The sequence below is a fragment of the Electrophorus electricus genome, chromosome 11, assembly GCF_013358815.1.
Source record: "Electrophorus electricus isolate fEleEle1 chromosome 11, fEleEle1.pri, whole genome shotgun sequence".
In the NCBI taxonomy this organism is placed as follows: Eukaryota; Metazoa; Chordata; class Actinopteri; order Gymnotiformes; family Gymnotidae; genus Electrophorus; species Electrophorus electricus.
In genome coordinates, this window is record NC_049545.1 from 12,953,680 (window position 1) to 12,978,445 (window position 24,766).

Below are 24,766 nucleotides of genomic sequence, written 5' to 3' on the forward strand. Positions count from 1 at the left end.
TCTTCTAGCTGTGTAACCACAGTCAGACATGAAGACGATGTATTCATTTGTGCAGATTAATTTATTCATTCCTAGATGGGTCTGCAGGTTATGGGTACGGACATTTCCTGCATTAGAAACACTGGACCCATGGGAATGATTAAAATTGTACATAACACACGCATAATGCACATGTATAATGGACGAGGCATTTCTTTCGACCGTGCTTAACACTGCTAACACTGGCATAAACCACTTGGTCTAAATCACCAAGCAAAGCTTGGTCATTCAGCCGTTTCGCCACTTAGTTGATCTGAATATACTATGTTTGTAATGAAAAGGCTGTTCACACAGAACATCCAATGACAGTAATTGTGAGACAGAAAAAAGGATGAAAAGGGTGCAAAAAAGATGAGACGCCACAATGTCAATCAAGGGGGGGGCAGGACTTCATAGTGAGCCAATGATTTGTGTTGCACCAGAGTGGCAGGCAGCCAGATCAATCTAGGCCGCACACAGGCAGTAATATGAAGACAGATTGGTTTAATTCTCTGCTGCAGCATCAGAGAGAAATCGGGTCTGGGGACTCTTTAACACTGGAGCCAGACAGTGTGGAGGAACAGAGGAAGAAAGGGAAGGAGGGGATGGGAGGAGATGGGGAGACATAATGTGTGCGTGTGTGTGTGTGTGCGTGTGTGTGTGTGTGTGTGTGTGTGTGAATAAGTGAATGAGTGAGTGTGTGTGTGTGTGTGTGTGAGAATGAGTGAGTGAGTGTGTGTGTGTGAGAATGAGTGAGTGAGTGTGTGAATAAGTGAATGAGTGAGTGTGTGTGTGTATAAGTGAATGAGTGAGTGTGTGTGTGTGTGTGTGTGTGTGCGTGTGTGCGTGTGTGTGTGTGCGTGCGTGTGTGTGTGTGTGTGTGAGAATGAGTGAGTGAGTGAGTGAGTGAGAGTGTGTGTGTGTGTGTGTGTGTGAGTGAATGAGTGAGTGTGTGTGTGAGTGTGAGTGTGTGTGTGAGAGAGAGAGAGAGAGTGAGTGAGTGAGAAGTGTATGTAGCAAAACTCATACCAGGGAGGGAAGACCAAACTAGAGAGTGAGAGAGAATCTAAATATATTGACAGAGGTCTTCACTGTAACTGCTAGATGGTGATGAAAAGGTCATTAACACTCAAAAAAAGGAGAAAAAAACCAAAACAAAACCCCAGAGAACGTTCTTAGAATGTTGGCTGGTACTGCAGGTCAGCTTCCCCAGTGCCCACACCAGTCCCCTGGCCATTGATTAGCAATAAAGCCAGGCTACAGCAGTGACGAAAGCATCTTAAAATACTGCCAACCTCATAGCCTCTAATTTCACCACACCATAACAATAAAGAAGATTGATTTCTCAATTCCTGAACTCAGTTTAAGCAATTAGGACAGCAAATACTTTGATAAGCCCCTCCCCTGCCCTGAATGCCAATGTCCCTTATGTGTTAGATCTGGACATGCAGGACGTGCTTCGTCTCAGATCTGACACCAACCTTTGGAGTTGAACACGGCAGTAGTCTGTTCGTCTCCACACCCTTGGGGAGGAACTGAGGTGGGCATTGCGACCCACCTTGCCTGCTGTCCAGTGGCAAGCTTGTCCAGCAGATCAATGGGAAAACTGACTGCACAGAGCACGTCTCCTCAGGGCCGAATGGCCCTGTGTAATGCATGGAAATACACTCCCCACCCCTGCAGATCCTGCAGTCTTTAAGAATTCCACACAAGCTGAGTTTATCTCAGAAAAAGCCACTAGGAACACACAACATGCATAATAAATAAATGTGTGTGTGTGTGTGTTTGTATATATATATATATATATATATATATATATATATATATATATATATAAAGATGAGGGGATGTTCTCTTTTCATCCTGTCATCTTTTTATATAGAGAGAGAGAGAACAGAGAGTAGGGAGTAGCGTTGCTAAGGTACATTATCAACTGTGAGGTATGGACAGTAAATAGATGTGGCAGCCAGGAAAGAGACAGAGACAGGTAGGTCGTGAACTACAGAGAGAATGACCAGACATGCATTATTACTACTCGCTTTTGGATAGGTTCTACCACAAAGAGCCCTGCAGATATATGTAACTGAGTCAGAATGGCTTTCAGTATTGAAGCTGCTACACTGATTTCCACTTGAGCCATGCACACTTGACTTAGAATCACTCAGAACTGTAACCTTGAAAGGTCATTCAACGCTATATTCCGCACCGCACATTAAACGCTGCTGATTTCTACTGACATGCAGCCTTTATTGGCACATGGCTGCATCAGGTTAAATAGAGATATTTTTTCACTGAGAAATGAAAACAGCAATGACAAACAGGTTTTCAGATGCTGCCAGCCCCATCATCTAGCCCTCTGTCACGGCTCCATCAGAGGCCCAAGCTGGGCAGAGGCTGGTCATTAACAATGCTAATTAAGATTCAGCCTGGCCCACCTGAGAGGGGCGACAGAGCGATATGTGCACACATGGCTGGCCGCAAACCCACCAAGTCCCAGCGGGAAGAGCTCTAGAAGACTAAAGAGAGACACAGAGAAAGGGGGTGGGGGCGCGGGGAGTGTATCTTTGTAGGAGCAGTATAATTCTGTGGCTTGTATGCTATTTTAATATGAAATGAAACATTGTTGTGGTGGTTTCTTTCCACAGTGGCGAGTGTCCTATTTTTGTGCACTTATTCAGAAATATAACCTGGAGGATGACTGCATTTGACTGCATTGCACTGTCTATGTTTGAGTAAGTGGTCTTGTTACCAAACTGAATCTGAGTCTATGAAGTGCACCCTGCAGTGCATGCACACTAAAGTAAGTGGCACAAATAAACAACATTGCCCTTGGGTTCTGCAAAATCACCTTTCCCATAGATTTGGGAGATGGCACATGTATACATGGCCAAAAGAGACAAATAAAATGGTTTTAAGGTTTGCATTTTTAGTTAGTATTTAGTCAGCATCATTCCATGCCATTTCTAATTGCAAAGCACTAATCAGTATTAGAGTAGGTCAAATGGGTCAGGTCACACAGTTATCAAAAAAGAACACTATATTATATTGTGTGACCTGACATGTTTGACCTGATCTAATACTGATTAGTGCTTTGCAATATATATATATATAATATGAGAGAGAGAGATATATCTCTCAAATATATATAATATATATATTTGAGATTATATATATATATATATATATATATATATATATATATATATATATATATATATATATATATATATATATATATATTTGAGATATCTCTCTCTCTCTCTATTATATATATAAATATATATATTTGAGATATCTCTCTCTCTCTATTATATATATAAATATATATATTTGAGATATCTCTCGCTCTCATATTATATATATATATATATATATATATATATATATATATATGGGAGAGAGAGAGAGCGCGTGAGAGAGATATGTCAAGGGTACTAAGGCCCAATTCCATTCCACCTCTTGCACCTACCACTTAGCCCTACACCTCTGTTTTACACGTTCATGCCTAGAGGTAGGGTGTCCCGATTCTTGTCGCAATTGACGAGTAGGGCGAAACGTTTGGGCTACAAGCCCACCAAATGGAGGTTTTTCATGGGCACAGTCCAAATGGAATGTTATGAGAAATTCCTCTGAATATCACCAGCACGGAGGCTGTACAAGTGACCAAAGACACCCACAAATGAAACTTTTCTTCTCTGTTAATAAAGATGTAAAAAATTAACATATCCATTGTATTATCTTAGATTAATTTTGGTTCAATATATTATGGTAATTTTCTATATAACAAGAGTCAATAAAATCACTAATAGTATGACAAAGTCTTGGTAGTTAGCTTGGTAATGTTACTGATTTGGACATTACAGTCACATTTTGACTTATTTTCATGTCATATTCCCACCCATGAGAGCATATGATACCCCAAATTTAAATCCAGCAGCAACATTGTTGCACTTTAGCACTCCTCTAATATCAAGACTGCCAGGGTTGCCTACAGAGCATCACTAGTTACCTGATCGATGAGTGAAAATGAAGTTGTGAATGACAACTGCAGACAACTACAAAAAGACGCCTATAGCCCCCCCACAAAAAAGATCACCACAGCTGAGGATGGCATACCGGATACGTCCTGTAAAAACTCACCGAAACGGTTTACATAAAAGCCATAGGACTACTGAAGGTTCTTGAGGGTTATCCCATTTTCTAGACAAATATTTCGACTACAGCACCTTTAAACTCAGTTCCAAGGGGCAAGGGGACACTCAAAAACAAGGGGTAGGAGTAGCTCAGTGGTTAAGGTCCATGACTTGTAATCGGAAGGTTGCTGGATCAAGTTGCCACTGTTGGGGCCCCTGAGCAAGGCCTTTAACCCTCAATTGTTCAAGTTGTACATCACAATTGTAACTCGCTTTGGATAAAAAGCATCAGCTAAATGTAAGAATGAGATCGGGCCTAAGATGTTTATCCTGGCAGCATACTTTTAGGGGGAAAAAAAAAATGTTGGGAATTTAAGGATCTGCTTTACCATACAGTGGGATAGTTTTGAACCATGGTTTGGAGGCAGAGCAGAGCTGAGCCACCTTTGCTGCCACGGAGTGTCTGTGGAGTGATCTCATTAAAGGTGCCCTGTGAGAGTAATCTGGGAGCTAACAGACCAGGTGGGTGCTGGATGCAGTAGCATAAACACCAGTAGCATAAAAAGAAAGGCCAACCAAAGGTAGCTGCAGTAGTCCGGTCTGGACATGACCAAGGCTTGCAGGAGAACTTGGGCAGCTTCTGTTGTCTTCTAATGCTGTGCTGTAGTAGACAGGTCTAGTAGTAGATCTAACCATCCGGAACTACCCTGTGGCTCTCAGCAGTATGCGAGGGATGAACCCTGAGTGCGTCGACAGTGACTGAATGTTTTATGGGATCAGTTCCATCTCGTCATGTTTCATTTTCAAATGATGGATCTACATCAATGAAGAGCATGTCACATAAGTCATTAGTTATACTTGGCAAGACATGCAAACTGAAGAAAAAAGAAGATATACCATCGTGTATCATCAGTGTGTGAACTGATCACTGAGCTCAACAATTTATTTTGCGCAAAGACCAAGAGTAAGGCTTGAATCTTGGGGAACATTAGCTGTAACAATACGAGGCGCTGAAAGTGGTTCTTTCCATGATACCTTGTATGATTAACCCTTAAAATATGATGAGATTCAAATTTCACTATGTCAAAAGTAGCAAACAAATCAAGCAAGATCAGGCTTGAAGACATAAGAGTTCTCCCAGGCTGTGGAAAGAGCCTCAGGGCTTGCAAGCGAGTAGTTTCAGTGGAATGTCTGGCCTTCTAGCCAAGCTGTCCAAGAGATTTTTCTCCTGGAAATGGTACTTGTTCCATGTCTGCCCATTCCAGGGTTTTTGGACAGAAATGACAGCAGCAAGACAGGTCTGTAGTTTGCAATATTGTTGGGGTCAAGGGTAGGCTGCTAGTAAGGTCACTGGAGAGTTCTTGGAGGACAGGAAGACAAGTGGGCAGCATGTGGTGCAAGAGTGGATGTGGTGGATAGGAAAAGTTGTACTCAGTGGTTTCACAATTTCAGAAGCAACTTCTGCCTCCATCTAAGAAAAATGCATCCCTGTAAAAAATATAAGTATCCTGGGGTAGTGGAATATCTGCAAACCCACACAAAAAAGCATTTCTGATTGTTAACAAGCTCGTGTGTCACTCGAATAGCTGCATTCATTGCCCTGATCTGTCACATTTGCCAGGTTTGCCTCCCATTTCCCGCCATTTTTCAGCAGCCATCTCATCTGCGTCCTGTTTTGCCGCTGGCACATATTTGCATGTGCCCATGGAACCAATTCCAATTTCAGACAGAATTTGTTTTCCAGGCCTCATCCTCAGCTTTTAATTATAAAGCAAGGCATTCGGAAAAAGGGGCCCAAGTGTTTCAGGTGGCTATTCATTCACCGGTGCAACCGAACCATGAAATTATTCGAGGGTCTAATCATTGACTAAACAATAAAACATTAATTCAGGGAAAATGGATCAAAGTGAAGTGCTCAAAGAATGGGATTGGGGTCCTTGGGGTTCAATCCAAAAGCAGCATATACTATGACGTGTGTATGCACAAACACACACACACACACACACACACACATACACAATCACAGTTTATGGCTGAGGTCTGTGAGGAGCAGATTTGGGGCCTTTGGATGAAAAAGTAAAGATACACAAGTGAACTCCAATAACCCTCCATAAACACTTCACTGCATCAGAGTATTCCCAAACAATAAAATAAGTCAATTTACATTCATTTTAATATTCTGAGCATTTTTGTTGAATTATTCTGAACAAAACCTATGAGAGTATTCTGGCTAGAATAGTTATTTATCTGAATATTTGTATATTAAAGGTCCTTTGGCAGATTATGCTCAGTAGTTATATTTTGTCATTTTACTAATCCTGCTTTTTCTTTTTTTTTTCTTTTTTTTTTACTGCTATACCATTCTAAAAGAATTTGCCTTACCTAAATGTTAACAACACATTTGGCTCAATCAAATGGCATTTGTTTTCCTCAAAAATGTATTAGTTGGGCACATTAGTCAGAAGAGATTGCAAAATCATTTTCAGGATTGATCATTTGTAACTGTTCGCTTGGTCATCAATGACCAGACGTCTAGAGCCCTGCATACACACCCCACATCAGCAAAAAATAAAAAATAAAAATACAAAACGGGGGCCCTGGCCAGAAGGTATTCACTTAAGGTGGCCATCACATGTTAGAGCAAAGATCTGATTAGCTTCTACTGCAGAAAAGCCAGAGTACTGCTCTGCTCAGGACATTGTCTACATGCAGGTCAATGCATGCACAAGCGCATGCACAAGGGTTAATATTTTTGACCTTTCAGAGACTTCTAATAGACTGTATTCCTGGCAGTCAATCCTACTGATGGTGACATTCGGATGATGTTTCCTATTTATTGTTAGAAATCAATACATACCTTATACACTAAATGGACTTTTTAAAGATTGATCAATATAAGGCATTTTTTCCTGCCAAAGTCTAGTTTGTTGCCAGCAACCGAACCTCTGCTAGGCCTATATTTTGTGAAATGGCAACTCTTCAGGCTGATGTGAACTTGTAAATCCTTCAAGGTGAGCAAAGGACAGACACCAAAATAAAGCAACAATACCTTGTCCCCTAAACACCTCCTCAACACTATCAGTAGTATTGACTGACAGGAATACATTCGTTATCTTGCTCAATTTCAGAGGGGGCTGTAGTGGTTTCTGCTGTAATTAGACAGCAGTACTCACCAAGTCTAGTGGAGTATCTGTCCCCTTCACTTGCTTTCTCCACACTTCTCTATTTATTGCTAGTCTTTTTCCCCCTATTTCCCCTTTCACCATCCATTTCTCTCATTCTCATGACAGCTAGCTTGGAGATATGAAACCTTGTGATTGACACGCCAATTTCCTTTCTGCCAGCATGCGCCAAAGCCCCGATTTCTCAAGGTCTCCTTTTTTTTCTGTGCCTCAGGTGAACCCAATAAATGGAAATATGACTGAAAAGACATAGCAGGCTTCAGATAGATAAAGCACCTAAGGAGCTATTGAATATTGATGTGTGATTAAAATGAAGGTTGAATTCCTTCCATATTCCCAATCAGACAGGCAACGTTTCTCTGCATCACCTTTAAAAAAAAGTCCACTGCTCACAGAAAGGCTTAAGTAGTTTAGGAATTAAATATGTGACATTTATAACAGTATAGTACAGGTCTAACATTTGGACACACCTTAACAGGATAGATATCAAAACAATGATATAACACTTGGAATTATGCAGTAACAAAAAAGGGTTAAACAAATACACACACACACTACCTTTTTAGAGTCTTCAAAATAGTCACTCTTTGCCTTCATGACATCTTTGTACATAACTGGCATTCTCTCAAAAAGACCCTTGTGGTAGACACATGGGATGATTTTCCCAATCTTAGACGTTCTCACACACTGAGTAACTGCTGCCTAAGGGATTATCTATAAATGAAAACTAGGCTACTTTTTGAGGAGACTTTAAAAATATATATTTTTTCATTTAAAATGTTTATTCTAGAAATAATTTATAGGTATATGTAGGTATGATATATAAATCACTATTTATATGTTTCAGTATTTATATATTATTCAAGCATGGGGCTTGAGATTCATATTTAGCCTTCATTCAATCATATTTGTCCAAGCTTTTGACTGGTGTTGTACAGATCATGTTAACTGACAAACTACTATGGAACCTGAGCACCATACTCACGTCACCCAAACGCTGGATACCCTCACTGTGGTCTTTGCCTTTCACGTGTTCTGAATCCCCAGAATCACAGAGCCGCCAGCAGCTCTGGCCATTATAATTCTAGAACACTGCCCAGTTCTCCACAGAGCTCCTTCTATAGCCTATAGCCTCTACCCCCGTGCTATCAGCTTAAAGAGGAAACACTGACTTCCGCTCACACTCCAGCTCACAGGCTTGAATACCAACAAGCGCCTGGTGCATACACGGGGGGGAAAAGGATAAGACAAATGTGGATACATATCAGAGGAAATTATTCTTAGTCCACAGTCAGTACAAAGGCAGGAAAGACACTTAGTTGCAATGGGCCAAAAAATCAATAGCAATTTATTCTCTCTTTGGACTCCAAACACAGTGAGTAAATAATCCTCTCCCCACATGCCCCTGTCCCAGGAGTGCACTGGCGTCTGTCTCGCTGTCTCTGAACCCCCCCCCACCAGTTCAGGAGCAGACCTGCCTGACCCCACTGATCACTTCCACTTTGAGCAGATATCCACTGTCACTCCAGTACTTCTCTCCAGCACAGTAGAGTAGAGGAAATACCTCGCATTTTATAGCTGATTAGGCAGTTTACTCAGAATCTCTGCCATGTCCACTGATATGAATTAAGATGTCAAAAAGACCAAGACGTCTTCTGAATGTTTGAGGCATAAACTGTTGCTATCTCTTCGATTTCCTATGACATTTTCCAATATACAAAAGAGTTTGATTGTAAGACATCAGCTCATCTGGCTGCTGCAGTTAAAAATATAATGTTGTATTTTTTTTGACTTATTGTTAAAACTGATCAGGCAAAAGCTGCACAAGATTTAGGTGTGCACCATATGGACAAAATATGATATTGCTGTTATAAAGCTACATATATCAATATGATTTTTGCCTAAACACAAGTGTAGGTTATGACAGAAACAACTGTCTGTGTGAGAGAACTTGTGTAACTCATCAGAACACTCATATGCAACTTGGTGGGAGCCAATAGGCATTTGGTCTCCTTGCATGCTGCTACATTTCCATGATATGTAACTGTGACAGTATATGAGCAGAACCGACAAAATGGGATTATGGTGTTTTTTCTTTTTTTTTATGAGTCACACTGCTATCTGAAGAATAATAAATGTAGACATTTCTGATAATCGTATTGCAGGGTCCAGCGATAAGTAGACATCTTTTGCAAAGGAATAGGCTTATTGCAGCATGTGAAGAGCAGAAACACCCAGCACAGATTCTCTGATACTCACGAGAGAAGGTGCTGTAACAAGGAGTTCAGCTACATCCTCTCTTTCAAAGCATTAGCAAGCAAACCTGTCTTCCTGACCTACATTACCTGACTGCTCCTCTCCAGAGACACACACAATACACGCCTAAGCATCCACAGCTGTGAATTATGAACAAAACTGTCGCGAGCAAAAAGCATTACACTGCAAAACTGAATTAAGCACATGCTTAAAACTTCTGCTGAATTAAACTCTGATGACCCCAATACTGTTGGATATTTTGCTCCCTTGGTAAGGTGACATGCTCTGTCAGGCACTGAATACACCAAGAAGCTGAGTCAATCTACAAACAGGTTTGTGTGACAGGGTTGTCAGCGGAGATGATGTCACTGTTGCAGGGGATGTCTTGTCCAGGGGTGAAGGCATGCTTCTCAGTTCATTCTCGTTTTCTCAGACAAGCATCAGTCAGCTCTCTCAGACCAAATCCCTTTCTTGCGGGGATCAGCAAAGCCCAAATGTGATGTGTCAGATGCACTCCAAAGACATAATCAATATGTCTTCCTTAGAGACTGCTAGCTACAACTGATGAAGGAGAAAAAGGATCTCCTTTCTCGGGAACAGCCCTTATAATGATCCTACTGAAATATGCTCTACAGATTTAGCTTATTGTCATAAGCCACAAGAAACTATCAGGCTTTAATGCAAGCTCTAAAGTTATGAACTTAAGTTCAGATTTTAGAATAAGACAAATGAATCGCAATCCACCAAGATACGGGAGATCCGATGTAATCTGCCAGTATGATTCAACTGGTCATGCCGATACTGTGACTGAGTGGTAACAGCTTAGTATTGATTCACCTTGTTTGGGATCTTAAGTGTTGTGAAAAATAACTACAATGTTGCGACGCCACTGGTACAACCCGGCCACATCGCTGCCACAAAAGCAGAGAACCAATAACACTACAACAATTCTGACATAAACCAAGCGGACAATGCACCCACCTGTCTAGTGTATCTTAGCCAGGAGCCACCAGACATGCTACATTTTGGTTTTTGCCCGTCTGATATATCAGCTAGGTGCGAGTAAGAACCGTGCAGACAGTGTGATGAGTCTGAATGACTGCAACCTTGTCCCGGTGTTGTCTCCTACAATTATAACGTCCCTTGAAGTGAGACAGATCGCCTTTCGTACGTTCAGGGTTGAAGTTCTTTATATAAATTCTCGCGAGACCTAAGCGTTGAGCGCGCTGCAAAATGTCAGACTGTCTCGCAGCCCTTAGCTGCGGGATTTTAAAATGACATTTGAAACATTTTGTCCGCGCATTTTAGGTAAGCGTCATTCCCCGCACATACTAACGGCATTGTGTTTTGTTGACATTTGGAGAGGTAGCCATGTGTCGTGCATTTAGACACAGCCAGTCCAGTACTCACCCAATTGTAGCGCTAAATACAAATGGATAACATCTTTCAGTGAGGAGAGTCATTTAACTTAATTTAGGTGAATCATGTCTTACCGAGCATGACGAAGAAACCAAACAGGGTGGTACTATTGGCTCAACTTCACCGCAGGGTGACATTTGTCTGTGTGTGTGTTGACATGTTATCAAACAGATAGCACACTGAGCATGTACAAAACTCCAAGGGACTCTGGGAAATTGAGTCAAATGTGTGCCGTATTGTGTTGGGTTAAAATAATTTTCAAGTAGAAAATACATATATCAACATGTAAAGTTAATTGGCACCTTTAATACTCAGGGATTATGGTTTGACCATTCAAATAGCAAAAATAAGGTATGACGTTAATAAGAGTTTCTGAGAGACACTACATTTCCACTAGTACCTTTCAGAATACAGGAAGTGTCTATTGACGGCATTATGGGCTTGTTGAATTCAATAGAAAACCTTTTTTTAGCGATATTGCGGTATCTGTATATGGATGGTTCACTGAAAACAATCTCTTTTTAATCAGTTCCACCCGTCGGAAAATATGCAGGGAGTGTCCGATGTCGGGTCCGCACAGTTCGGGTTTGAGGTTCGACCGAGGGAGTGCATACCGAGCCAAATGGTGCGGAGTGGTGCTGTTGAGAGCTATGTAAGATTGCCGCAAATTCACTAACTAATCTCAGGTGTAGCATTAAATATGACAAGACTATTCTAATCTTGACCACATCACGTTGTAAATCATTGTATCGTTGTAATCTGCATATTTCGCTCCAGCGGGAGAGAGAGAGAGTGTGCGGTCGTTCTGCTAACTGCATGATTTATCTGGGCTACACTATGTCTGTGCAGTCATTTATGTCCAGTGTGCAATAATAATAAGTGTTTTACGTATTATATGGATACGTATCTCTCTCTCGCTCTCTCTCTCTCTCTCTCTCTCTCTCTCTCTCTCTCTCGGTCTGTTCATTATCAAAAGTAACCCTAATTCTCTTTATCAAGTATTTCAACAGGGGAAACATTCCATTCATTGACTTCATAGAATATAAGTGTATAAACAGTAGCTACATGTTTTTGGCTTTAGCGCCACAGTGATAATGCAGACAGCTGTAACTAGAGGAAGGATTCTTTCTGCTCAGCATTTATATGCCCAAGTTGTTTGCTGGCAAATCACAAGCCAACTACTCATTAATGAAACTTACTCTGGCCTTAATTTTTTGATTAGTCATATCAAAAAGGGTCATACAGTGTGCAAAAGAAGCCATTGGCCATAAACACCCAGTGTACAAATCCTAATCTCCAATGCTATTCTCAGACACTGTGGTAATTCATTGTAAACTCATTGTAATCATTGTGTATTGGTGGTTTCAGTGTGCTGGGTTTGAATTTTTCCTGAGACGGAAATGTTTAACACCAAATGCTATTAGGTTTATCCAAAAATGGCTTTGCCCTGTTTGAGTTCATCAAGCAGAGATGTTTATGTGCACTTTAATAAATGCATGGACTTGTTAAATCTGAAATGGTATGTGATGTAAACCTCATTAATATTCAAATTGAAACAGCATCAATGTAATGTTTTCTGCATCTCTTCAAATATGATGTGGCATATTAAAACCTAACTCGCACCATAAAATGATTGACTAAACACGATTCAATTTGCATATTAATGAGTAAGATGACAGATTAGAATATTTGGCCCTTTTTGCCTTCTCCCTTCGGGGAATGACTGTAATTTCAGACATTTTATTTTCCTGAAATAGCTGATAGCTTTGAAAAACAGATAAGTCTCTGAACAATAGAACTTAATTCAATCTTCTTGTTCATCTTGTCCTCCAAATTTTGTGAGTGACATTTTTCTTCCTTGGTGAAGCAAACAGTAATTGTCACTGTGGCAATACAGAAACAATTAGGGTAATTCTTCCTCCCCTACCTGCCCTATGTTGTCCCACAGTGTGATGTGAAATGTTGTTCTCTTGACCTAAAATGTATTTTAATGTGTTGTAATTATGGAAAATGTCAGCTTGACTAAAATCTATCGTGCCTTGACACAACAGCATCATTTGCCATCCCTGTCATAATTTTACTGTGAAAAAGTCTCGCTAAATTGTAATAATTTTTATAGTTATTACTGCGTGTTTTTCTGTATTTAAATGTCAGTGATTTTGACCGTGAATGAAGGGAATAATTGGGTGCTTAAAAATTATAAAAACCTTTTGTTACCTATTTAGCTAAAAGGGTTTTAAAACTTTTGCAATTGTTTCAGAAATGTAATGATCATGTTTTTATATTCTGTCCATTTTCTAGTAATACAGTTCAGAGTTGCGATGAGCTTAAAGTGGAGTCCTCCGTTGCAGGGTTATCAGCTGAACATGAAAACCGAGCCCCACATGTTCCACACCAACACTGCGGAGGAGGTTCACTTCCTCAGGTCGCGAGTGCATGTACTGGAGAGAGAGAAGGCTGAGATGGCAGCCGAAAACCGGCGTCTCAAAGATCTGCTCGTCAAGGGTGAGGAGCAACAGTCGCTCATACCATGGTTTAATTAGTGTAAATTAAAAAAAAAGTGCTGTTGGGTAATTATCTTGTTATTAAGGAATTCCAATTAGATAAGTTTTGGAATCAATGAAATGGATGTCATGGGCGTACTGATGTGGTGATGTGGGGAACTTCTGGGGTTCTTGGGGGCACAAATTAACGCTAATCCTAAATTATTCATGCTAATTCTGCCTGGAAAAACCTGGAAAAAATAATTTAATACATGATTTTGCCCTCTTTCCCCTTTGCCGTTGACGTTCAGAGATACCCCACCTCTTGTCGACCATGTGGCAGACTTTAACCAGCAGTGCCGGGCAAGCCAATCACCACCACCATTCTTCTCCTGCCATGTCTGGGTCCGGCACCGGTGCACTCCACGGCTACTCGGCCTTGCAGTACAAAGATCAGAGCTGCAGCCTTCCATCATCGCTCTCTGCAGCCATAAAGGGTGTTCAGCATGAAATGATTATGGAAACTGGCAGCTTTGGACACAAAATGGCCGGCTGCCATAATGGAGCTGATGGGGTTATGTTTGAGCCGACAGCAGAGGTGGACGGAGCTCTGTGCACGGCTGCCATCGCAGAAGATGATCAGAATCTATACCTCAGCTCACCGTGTAGCACGTCGGACTCGGCCTCGTCCTGCAACGAGCACAGACCGCTGGCTCAAACTGGCACGCCTGTAAGAGCTCAGTCTCCCTCCTACTGTCACAAGTACATTAGCTCAACTTGATTGAATGAGAGAGAGAGAGAAAGAGAATATGTTCTAAACAACAGAAGAACAGTGCAAAGAACACTCAGTATTTGCTTCTCATCTCTGTGTAACATTCTGTGTATTATAAACTGAATAGACATTTTGCATTATAGATGCAATATGTAACATATGTATATTTAACAAGGAAATCTTTGGACACCGTAATGCTACAGAGGCATCTTTTGTGTAAATGAAAATGAAAAAAGGCTGATAATCAACACCGACTGATATCTTATTGTACAATGTAAGTCCACCCAGATATCCATTTTTACTGCTATGTAATGCTGGGAAAAGGCTTTTTAGTCTTTTGCGTGTTCACTGATCAGGAGAATGAATGTCAGTGGTGATTGGCAGTGAGTTTCTGGGGAAGGTGGTGAACAATCGGAGACTCCGCCTTCCCCCGCACGCGCTCTTTGTCCTGGCTACGGCAGTGGCCCGGCCTTAGGGGGCCCCTGGCCTTACGGGGCCTCTGGCTCCTGCTTCACTGCGGTGGGGGAGGGTGGCCAAGAGGGGCTTCCATCAGTGTTCAGATCGAAAGCTTCCCAAGAATTACACGCTCTCTCGCTCTCTCTCTCTCTCTCTCTCACTCTCTCTCTCTCTCTCTCTCTCTCTCTCTCTCTCTCTCTCTCTCTCTCTCTCACTCAGTTAGACAGGGCCTGCTGAGATGTCTTCCTGTGTCTCTCGCTGGCTTTTGTACTTTTCCATTTCTTTCTGCCTGGTTATGCTCTCACTTTTTTATTTATTCAGTTTTGCTCAACCCCTGCCACCCTGTGATGTTTGTGTGTAGATCCGACAGGTGGAGGTATGCCCAGGTTCGGGCATTTTCTGTGCAGAAAACGCTTGGCGCGCCGCCAATATGGCACGCTCACCCACAGCAATGGTGCGAGCTCTGTTGCTAGGGGTTTTTGACAAGGACACGCTTTTAAACAGCAACCTCAGAGGGGGGAGGAGCCGGAGACCGTCGTACACAGATCACCTCGCCCCCCTGGACCCGGACAAACTGAACGCCATTTACAGTAAGCACCACACTGACCACAGTTCAGACTGCTTTTAATAGCTTATGGGCCCCGTCCACAAACAATCGCACGCTATTAGTGTGTTTAAACCTGCAAATCTTACTTAATAATAATAAGTCTTCCTGTCTGAGTGTACCTAAAGTGATCCTTCCCCTGCCTTTTCTGACACTGTCTCTGATGCCCTATGGCGTAGCAAGATACTAAAAGATATGTTGTCCCCCTCCCTGTTTCACATTAATCGGCACTTTCCAGTATGATTTTCAGACATGTGGGCCACCAGGGGTCTCTAAAGGGAAGGCTATGTCATGGGGAATGTGCCCTGTAGTCGTCATAGATCAATTATGAGACCTTTTTTTTGTTTCATTCAGCTGGCAGTTCGATCACCTCAGTATGACTTACACTTCCTGGTGTGATCTCACATTATGCTGACCCCCTGATGTAGAGGATTTTTGTGAAAAGACCCATTTCGATACATGCCCAAGCACGTACTTGAATATGACTGGTCACTTCACCGCTTTTGTTCTGACAGTGGTGGTTGCCGCTGTGGTCATAGGTCACCCACTCCATGAGTGGAGTGCCGGCCATGATGTCTGCAAAAATCATTGACTGGCAAAGCAAGGCAGGCATTCATCAAGAGCTCTTGCTTCTGTCCCAGATTGCGATTTCACAAGTGAGCAAAACGCAAGCGTTTCTCCTCTATGGACAAGAGTGCCTGTTGCACATTTTTCTGCGCTACTTGTTTGTTATGCAGTGCTTTGTTTTCTACCACTGGCTCGTGCATGGTATCAGCATCCATCTGAGACAGGCAACATCTTTCTGGATATGAAGGGGGTGGAGGGGGTCTTTGGAAGCTTAATGAGAATTGAGAGGGGTGAGCGTGACGATGGGTGCTATTTCCGACAGGCCCATCCCCTCTCATTCATCATCATTTGGCATTTTAATGGTCTGACAGCGCTGGCAGTGCTGTGGAGCTGCTGTGTCCCCCCCTCCATGCTCCATCTCTCTCCATCTTGCTCGTCCGCCTCCAACTGTTGTTGTCGTGTCACTCTCTCCCTCCGCAGATGCCACGCTGGCACGCTTCCCGTTGGCACGGAAGGGCCAGATTGGTACCGGGATCAACTCCAAGCTGTCTGAGATGCGCTTCAGATCCAGGAGAGTCAAGCGGGACAGGCACGAGCGCTGACGGATTTGCCGCGTGTATTGGAGAAGTGTAACATGATTTGCAGGAAAAGTGATTTTGTTGCACAGGGGAGCATCTGTGCATACGTGCGCGCGTGTGTGTGTGTGTGTGTGTGTGTGTGTGTGTGTGTTTGCGCGCACGCGCGTGTGTGTATCTGTGTTAGGCAAGCATTTGATCAGTGCGTTTAGGACATTGGCCAATTTTGCGGGGTCTTTGAAATAGTGCTGCACAGGCATGAAAAGATGGAAAACACTAAAGAAACACACATGGCTGAGCAACATGGCAACCCACACCCCGACCTGATTATAGCAAGCCTGGGGATACTTTGGTTGGCACTTTCTGAAGCTGTACGCATCCCTCTGTGATCCATGAGTGTGGAAGCCACCGTCAGCAGAATACATTTTCTTACCTACCTCCTCTTCCTTTAATCTGTTTGTGCTAGGTCTGTCTGGTTTGGATGGGAGCGATATGACATTTCTCCACTGACTGCTCTGTAGCGTAGCATCCGATGCGAGCAGGGAGTCTCAGGTGGGGGTACCATTACCCAGCACTGGCACCTCTTTTCTCTTCCCCTGAGTGGTGCATCAATCCTGGCTTCCTCAGGGGGCTCCAAGGCCCCTACTGATAAACCCCCAGTCGCCTCTGGCCGTCATGACATGGAGCAGGAGGACTGGAGACATTCAATTATCATTCAATTATCTTCACCGCAATATGAAGCATGACAGGCACCCGGTGAGCGTAGTGTAGATTGCATGTCAATGTCAAAGGAGACAGGTTACACGAGGCTATTAAAAGCTTTGGTCCACTGATTAGTGAACCTTCCAAAAACATGTAGCATATGGCACATAATGCTAATGGAATTTTCAGGTTTGTGAAAATGGCAAGATGGGCGTTCTGGGATATGTAGGAGAAGCTCAAGATTTGGGGCACGAAACAATTCTGGACACAGCTTTGTTGTGCCTCATGCATAACTGCTGTTGTTCCCGGACTGGTCATTTAGCGCATTAGCTTCTTCTGTTCACCTTGCTACCTTCTATTGAACCTTGGCTGATACCTTCATTGCAGATGAAAGTCGCACTGAGGACAAGCGGATCGATTGGGGCCAGCCAGCAGCAGAAGCCTCACAGACTGTGGTGTCTCTGCTGTGCCTCATACTTATGTATAAAGCATCAATTATAACTAAAAAGTGATGTGTTATAAACAGTGGTTCATCTTATTCTTGTCACATGATGTCCTATAGAACCACTGTGTCATATTTCACATAATACATAATAGGCCCTCTTCACAAATTTTAAGTATGAATATTTAACTGTTAAACCATCCCTGTGTAAATGTCCTACATTCTCCTTACAAAGCACTGTAAATGGTCTTCATAAACTGGAAGTAAAGTGATATCATTTTGAAAACATAATTCCAAAGCAAAAGAATATAAGAATGCACTAGTTTGTACTTGTGAACCTTTATTAATGTTCTGTTGTATTATGGATTGATTCATAGAAAGTGTTACCACTATTTTTTCACAAAGTACAAGTTGCTAAATATTTCGGAACTGTTGGCAGATGTATGTCTGTTCATTAACCAAGAAAAAACTGGTTTGATGTACATAAGAATACATATTTTGAAATTATTGTGGCATGGATTCAACATTTAAAAGTGTTACAAATTATAAAATTAAATAAAATTTATGTGTAATTATATTTGAATGAGGCTTTAAAATCTCTTTCAAACGCTATACGTTCCTCTCATGTATCATTGAAATAATTGATTTTGAGTTTGGCATCTAATTTGTAAGCAGTGGTCAAACTGGAAACGATGTCCATGCAGTATTTGAAGTCAGTAGAGCATTCTTGCTTGTTTACCTTTTCTACTTGACATCAGATGCACAATATTTCTGTCAGATAGACAATACATGAGATCTGACACAAGCAGTGTGCATATGGATGCTTTTTGATGACTGGGGTTTTCATCTAGCATTTCTGTTCCTTTCCATGAGTGAATGAAAAGAGAAAGATATGCAGGAGTAATTGGACCAGACTGTGTGTTCACTATTGGAGGGCTGTGATGTAAATGCCACCAGAATTAAAGATTCTAATAGATCTCATATCTATGTTCTCTGTTCATTCTGTGACTCATTAATTCATTAAAGATTTTGAAGGTTAAATCTGGTCGGTGGACTAATTGCATCTTTATGAGGGAATGTTATGATGATTAAAGTTGATATAGCCTACAGTATCAAATGCATATTAAAGTTTTATCCTTTGGCTAAGCAGTGGAGCAAAAAATGAAATTTCAATGTTAGTTGCTATTGTGAATAGTTAACTGTATTAAATACAATTGTAAAACACCCTGCTTCTTTATAGCTTGTGAGTCTATTTCCAAAGTACTTTCTCAACAAATTGCGGCTCATACTCTATATAATACTTTGCTCATCAAAATCACTTATTCCACATGCAGCCTTATGAAAGTAGAAAGCAAACCCCTAATGTTCCGCACAGTAATAGCTTTCACGTTATTGCGAAGTGAACTATAGTCGGTGCAGAGATTTCTCTCACGCTCAAATACACAAATAGGTCACGGCGAGCACTCGGAGATTGTCCCTCCATGCGGAATTCGACATGAAGAAGAGCTTGGGCTACGCGCGAGTGTGCCGCAAGTTCACTCGCATTCTCTCTTCAGTCACAGCTTCCTGGACCCGAGGCTGCCTATGGATCTGAAGTAGCAGACTTCAATTGCCTTTTGTTTTTTTTTCCTCCAGGGCTATTGTTTTAATCTCAGCCTCCCTTCCGCTGGTCGTTCGGTGTCCTCCTCGCTCGAATTCCACCCAGATGCTATAGCTTGATCTCATCAGCAGGCATTTAATGCACAGCTTATGTCAGCCTCCATCCCGCTTGATCTCCATCTGGTCTGACTAGCTTCGCCCGGGCCTCTGCGTACTGTCTCAGTGAAAGTTCGTGTTTGGCTGCTACCTGGTGCAGGAAGCTAAGCTTTGGGAACAGGAAAGGATGAGCTGCTGTTGTTGGCAGAACCATCATTCGCTCCCCCCACACACCCACACACACATACACACCCCTCCTCACCACCTCCTCTTCGGTCCCGAGAGGAATCGCTTTTCAGCCCAACCCACTTCCTTCTCAAACTCCAGGAGCGTATCTGTGCTGTTTATTTATTTGCTTATTTATTTATTTAGGTTTATTGGATGTTATTTCGATTTAATTAATTTATTTCTTTGAGGCATAAGGGAAAACAATCAAACCTCACCTGACAATGTCTGCTCCAGTCGCTGAAATCAATATGGCTCTTCTGATGTTTTCATTTATCTGTGGGAAACAAGATGTGTCCTCCGGTCAAAGGCCGGGCACGCGGCACGGTCGAAGACATCATCAATAATCATAGAATGTCAGTGCAAAGGTGAAATAATAAAAAGGAAAAAATAACATCGCCTCCATTGAGAGAGATTCATACAGAGACAGATATCATACACCATGGCGTTATTGTCAAATGCCAGCAAGTGCTGCTTGCAGGCTGTATGATCTTAAGAAACGCTTAAGAGTTGAAAAACACGTTTGTTAGCGGTCAGGACTAGCATCAGCGCTGTGGTGCAAGACATTATTGGTTCAAATCAAGTTTATGGCTACTTCTGTGGTTTCATTGAATAATTCTCCACTGAATAGTACTCTTCATTCCAGGGGTCTGTTCACTGAAGATTCTAATTCTGAGACATTAGAATCCTCACATTATCGAACAGGCACCACATTTCTTCAGTAATGGCTCTTGACAGAAACAGTGTCTGTGCAATTACAAAGTGTTCAGCTCAGAAGTTTTGTTCACCCCCCCCCCTTTTATGATGGCTTCTCTTGAACTGCAACTGTAACTCTAAACCATTTTCTTACTGCTTGTAGTTTCTTACCCACATGAAGGTGTTCTCATGTTCAGCCAAGCAGCATGCCTGACTCATGCAGCTCTCTGCTATTCCTGCATTCTGGTGTTGAGACTTCTCAGTCCCTGGGACCAACTCCTAGCGACTGGAGGAAGCATAAGCATAAAATAAAAGGACTTTCTGAAAGATCAAATAGTGTCGCTCCTCGTTTTAACGCAAAACACAATGTATGGTCCGACACAAGCATTTCCACAGTAATTAAACAACATAACTATCACACAATAACTCCCCACAGATTTAATTTAGACTGATCTGGCTGTTCTCCATAAAGCACTGGGATGTTCCCAATTTTTGTAGGAGCACTGAGCACCACTTCAAAGGCTGGTTGTGGGGGTCCGTAAAGCTCCTACCAGTAGATGGTGCACTAAGTCTGGAGCTTTTGGGGTCGTACAAAAGGACAAGGAGCAGTGCTAGAAACCGTTCTGGAAAGTTTCTTAGAAAGTGCAATGGGAGCGTGAAACTACTGGGGCTGCTGCGTGGAAGCCCTGGGTAATTTTTTTTTATAGTGTTGGACTGTAAAGGCCAAGGGGAAGGATCCTGTTAAGCAGATCCGGTGTCACTTTAACATGCAGAACACCCCCTTCACGCGCCTCATGCATCATCGATGTTGTCCCGACAGACCGCTCATGATTTTATGAATTATGCAAGAATCATTTAAGACAGGCCGCCATGATTTGCTTGAAAAGAAATGCAGTCAACGCCTTCGCTTCTTTCTGTGCAAGAAACCTCATTTGCAAGTGTAATAGCATTAGCGCATTTGCTGCAATCATCACGTTATGCCATTAATTATTAAAATAAGGGGTCCCAGGGTTCTCCATTAATCACTGTTGCCTTGGACTGCAGCCTGTCAGGACGCCCTAATCATTTCAACAGCAGATAATTAACACACAAGATGCACACCAGCAAAACACACCAAGCCTGCTGAACAGTGTCCCAGCCCTGAGATCCCAAACAAGGCCAGCAAGACAAGTTGGATGACAAATAAACAAAAAGTACACGTCATGCGGCGTTGTTGTTTCATCTTACGGATGTCCTACACACCAATTTGGGAGCACGGACTTTCTAGACATCATTAAATGTGTGTGCTTTTTCCCCCGTCTGAAAATCACCGACTTGCAAGTCGGCTGAAACCAACAACATTGCTTTGCTTTTTAAAAAGCATTCACAGCCAAGCTTTTTAGGGGATAGGAGGGAAAAAAATTAAAAGAATGAAAGAAACAAGGACGTGTACTTGTGAGAAACGGGACAGACTCTGGTTCAGGATAACCCCCATTGTCCCATAGTTCTTGGCTGTGTTCCAGAGAACCCCCTAGTCCCCCCTGTGTCATTCAAAAGAAAAGAATACAATATTGTCTTCATTAGGCAGGCCCTGTTTTAGGGAGCCTCGCTCTTAGTGAGAGTGCAAGAGGTGGGGGTCTCGCAAACAGGAGGGAATGTACAACTGGGTAGAATCTTAAAGCCTTTAAGTCTTTGTCTTTCACAGTTTACGGTCAGTAACTGTGGAGATTCATATTCAAATGGACCAGGACTGTGAATTGTTCACGCATTCTTATGCCACCTCACCACCACCGCCGCTACCCCCATTCGGAAAAACCGAAAACCCCCCATGGTCAGAGCTAATTACAATGAAGGCTACAATCGGAAAAAGAAGGCGTCTCTGTCGGATAGCTACCCATGCGTGATGTCTGCGCCTGCCCTCGCATGCAGAGACACCAAACCGTAAAGAAACAGAGACTGGAGGGCAAAGCACGACACCAAGCGTGTGTAACAGATAGGGCTGTGTTTGGCACCAGCTCAATCCTGTTGAAGTTTATCAGTCACCAAAGAGCACATGTTCAGCTACAGGCATTATTTGCTGTGGTTCTGGTCAATAGACTGAATCAAGGATGATGTAACCCACCGTGTGACCTCCACCTATAGTCATTCCCAGTGAAGCCAATGGAAGCCTGGGTCATATGGGGGTCAGCAAAGCTATATGATTGAGATGTCGCCACAATTAGTTTCAGAAAATTCATCTCAACGTGATTTGGAACCTGCGAGCCCTGTGGGGGTTCCTCAAGGACACGCAGAGGAAAAACAACTCAAGTCAAAAGAAGAGTGTTTTCAAAAGCACTTGATAATTGAAGGTTTTGATGATGGCACTATGCCCGCACCTCAGCTGTGAGACAGCTCCTGTCGGATGATAACTCTCAAGTCCCTGAGGGCCACGTACACATGTGTGAATCTGTGTTTTCTTACTGTTATGCGTCACTGCTGAAAACCGAGCCATCCAGTCAATATCGATGCTTGCACATAAATGTGAGTTGGTGGGGGTTACTTCTGAAGTCATGTGACCCCTGCCATGCTAGTGACCCTGCACTGTCCAGGGTTGCATGTTCTCTGGCCAGGATCAAGGTCGTCCATAGTCGCTCACATGTCCCCGTTCTTCCTGCACCCCTGGCCACGGTGAGACGCACGGTCACCAGGGGGCGCTGTTTAGCACATCTCCGCTCCGCAGTACAAGGGGAAGACCCCCCGAAGGTCAAAGCGCTCCGGCACTCGCAAATCATATCTGAGTGCGGAAGAGGAGGGGGGGTTTCCATCCTAGCTGCTTCCTCATGCAGACAAAAAGGACAGCACGGAGACCGGTCTGAACACTCGACAGCGCTTCCTCTACCGGGTGTGGGCTGGCTTAGAGCAGAGAAGACATGGGGAGGGAGTCCGGGCCACGCAATAACATGTCCTCCTGGAGGGGGGGTTAGCTTCCACATAACATGCAGAGCCTTCGGAGGTGGACTTTAAACATAGTGGGGATGATTTTTCAGCTCGGTGGCATTCGGGAAACATTCTGTTCCCAGTTCACTCACTCACAATCATCCATTTAAATCCAATGTAATGCTTCATACATTAGTAATAATATTACTATTAAAAATACTATTAATAATAATAATATCAGGCGATTAATGGTTTTGTCATCCAGGTGACATCTGTGACAATGTTAGACAGCATAATTAACTATTCACAAAGTTGACTGTGTGTTTTGAAGTCACTTCCGTAAAGGAAGATATTAAGCACTGGCATTAAATATTTACACTCATCTCTGGGGAACTGGCAGTCACACACTGCATTTGCCCTGCTGTCAGACTTCAGAAATGAGAGCGCTGATATGAGAATGCCCTGGGCCAGGAGCAGTAATAGCAGCCGAAAATTAGTAACCTTGTTTGCTATGTTTCATTACTAATACGATGTTATGATAAAGTGACTGTAGCAATAGCCATCAAGTACTGAACACAGTCCTTGTGGTTTCTATAATCCTCCTTCTCACCATACCAGTGTCTCTCAGATCTCTACAGTGACTGTGTCACAAGAACTTACATAATAACATCACCAGAGTTCTTTCAAAAGGAAGCTAATAAAGTTGCTCCTTATCCACCTGGGCCCCATACACAGGATCAGTCATTCATCTGGGCTTCTCATACACCAGGGCCCTTCATCCATCGGGCCCCTCATACACCCGGGTCCCTCATCCACCTGGGTCCTTCTTCTATCTGGGTCCCTCATCCACCCAGGCCTCAGCCTCATCCATTGGGGTCTGTCTTCCACCCAGACTCTGTGTTTCTTCAAGCTCTAGGAGCTCCTCAGCTGCTGTTCTACGGGGGTGTATTGCTTTGAAGTGGACTACACAGAGGAAAAGTACGATCTGCTTAGATGAAGTCCTTTCAAAGGTAGCTTTTTGCCAGAAGCCATCACAGAGGTCCTGGCTAGTTTCCAGAGAGGGTGTGTTGCATGAGCAGTGAGATCAAAAACCACAGTTTACTGGGATAGGTGCCCTTTGGCATGTTGAGTAGTGCTGTTGAGAGGTGTCAGAGTGAATTTCATGGTACGAGAAGGCCAGGTTTGGGACTGTTGGGATTTTAATGACTAAACTTAGCACCAAAGCTGATTCCTTACTTGACGTCTAACAGATATTTATGCATAAAGTACCGCAGGCATGACTTTGTAGCAGCAGAAATGACGCACAGAAGTGATCTACAGATCAATTGGTGATCGTTTTTATTGCTGTAGGAGACCGAGGGTGTGTTCCAGTATAATTCATTGTGCTTATCCTGTCATGTGTGTATGTAATGGGTGGAGAAGGCACTGTCTCTCCAGGACTCCATGTTTGCGTTCACTGTCTGGTGCCTGTTTGTGTTACTACACCCTGGGAATCTGATCCTGCATTCCTCTCTCCACAGACGTTTACGTCCCCAGCTCGCCACCCCAACCTGAGAGATGGCCGCGATGAGATCCGATCAGTTCGCAGGCCTCAGACAGGAAAGGCGATGCAGAGAGCTGACGCCCTCTGAGGCGGATGAAAAGCT

At 42.9% G+C, this 24,766-nt stretch overlaps 2 protein-coding genes across 8 annotated transcripts in view; one reads left to right on the plus strand and one right to left on the minus strand.

The window, feature by feature from the left end:
• The window catches only part of prkn (parkin RBR E3 ubiquitin protein ligase), a 56,075-nt gene extending 44,900 nt beyond the window's left edge, over positions 1 to 11,175 (minus strand). For 2 of the 3 annotated variants that reach the window (XM_035531397.1, XM_027002518.2), the window contains exon 1: positions 11,083 to 11,168. In XM_035531397.1, the coding sequence (XP_035387290.1) occupies positions 11,083 to 11,089 (7 nt within the window). In that variant the 5' untranslated portion in view covers positions 11,090 to 11,168. Of the gene's footprint in view, positions 1 to 11,082 lie in introns of all 3 variants that reach the window. The other variant, XM_035531398.1, reaches the window with a different exon arrangement.
• LOC113572721 lies at positions 10,789 to 18,654 on the plus strand. 5 transcript variants are annotated; one of them, XM_027002521.2, is made up of 7 exons: positions 10,789 to 10,897; positions 11,538 to 11,660; positions 13,360 to 13,513; positions 13,803 to 14,221; positions 15,081 to 15,309; positions 16,371 to 16,479; positions 16,932 to 18,654. In XM_027002521.2, the coding sequence occupies exons 2-7, from the start codon at positions 11,556 to 11,558 to the stop codon at positions 16,984 to 16,986; spliced, it is 1,071 nt and encodes a 356-aa protein (XP_026858322.1). In that variant the 5' UTR covers positions 10,789 to 10,897; positions 11,538 to 11,555; the 3' UTR covers positions 16,987 to 18,654. The 5 variants fall into 5 exon arrangements, with proteins under 5 accessions (XP_026858322.1, XP_026858323.1, XP_026858320.1 ...); XM_027002522.2 differs by lacking the exon at positions 10,789 to 10,897 and having other exon boundaries at positions 11,437 to 11,660; positions 16,932 to 17,017; positions 17,555 to 18,654; XM_027002519.2 differs by lacking the exon at positions 10,789 to 10,897 and having other exon boundaries at positions 11,437 to 11,660.
• Positions 18,655 to 24,766: the final 6,112 nt, after the last annotated feature.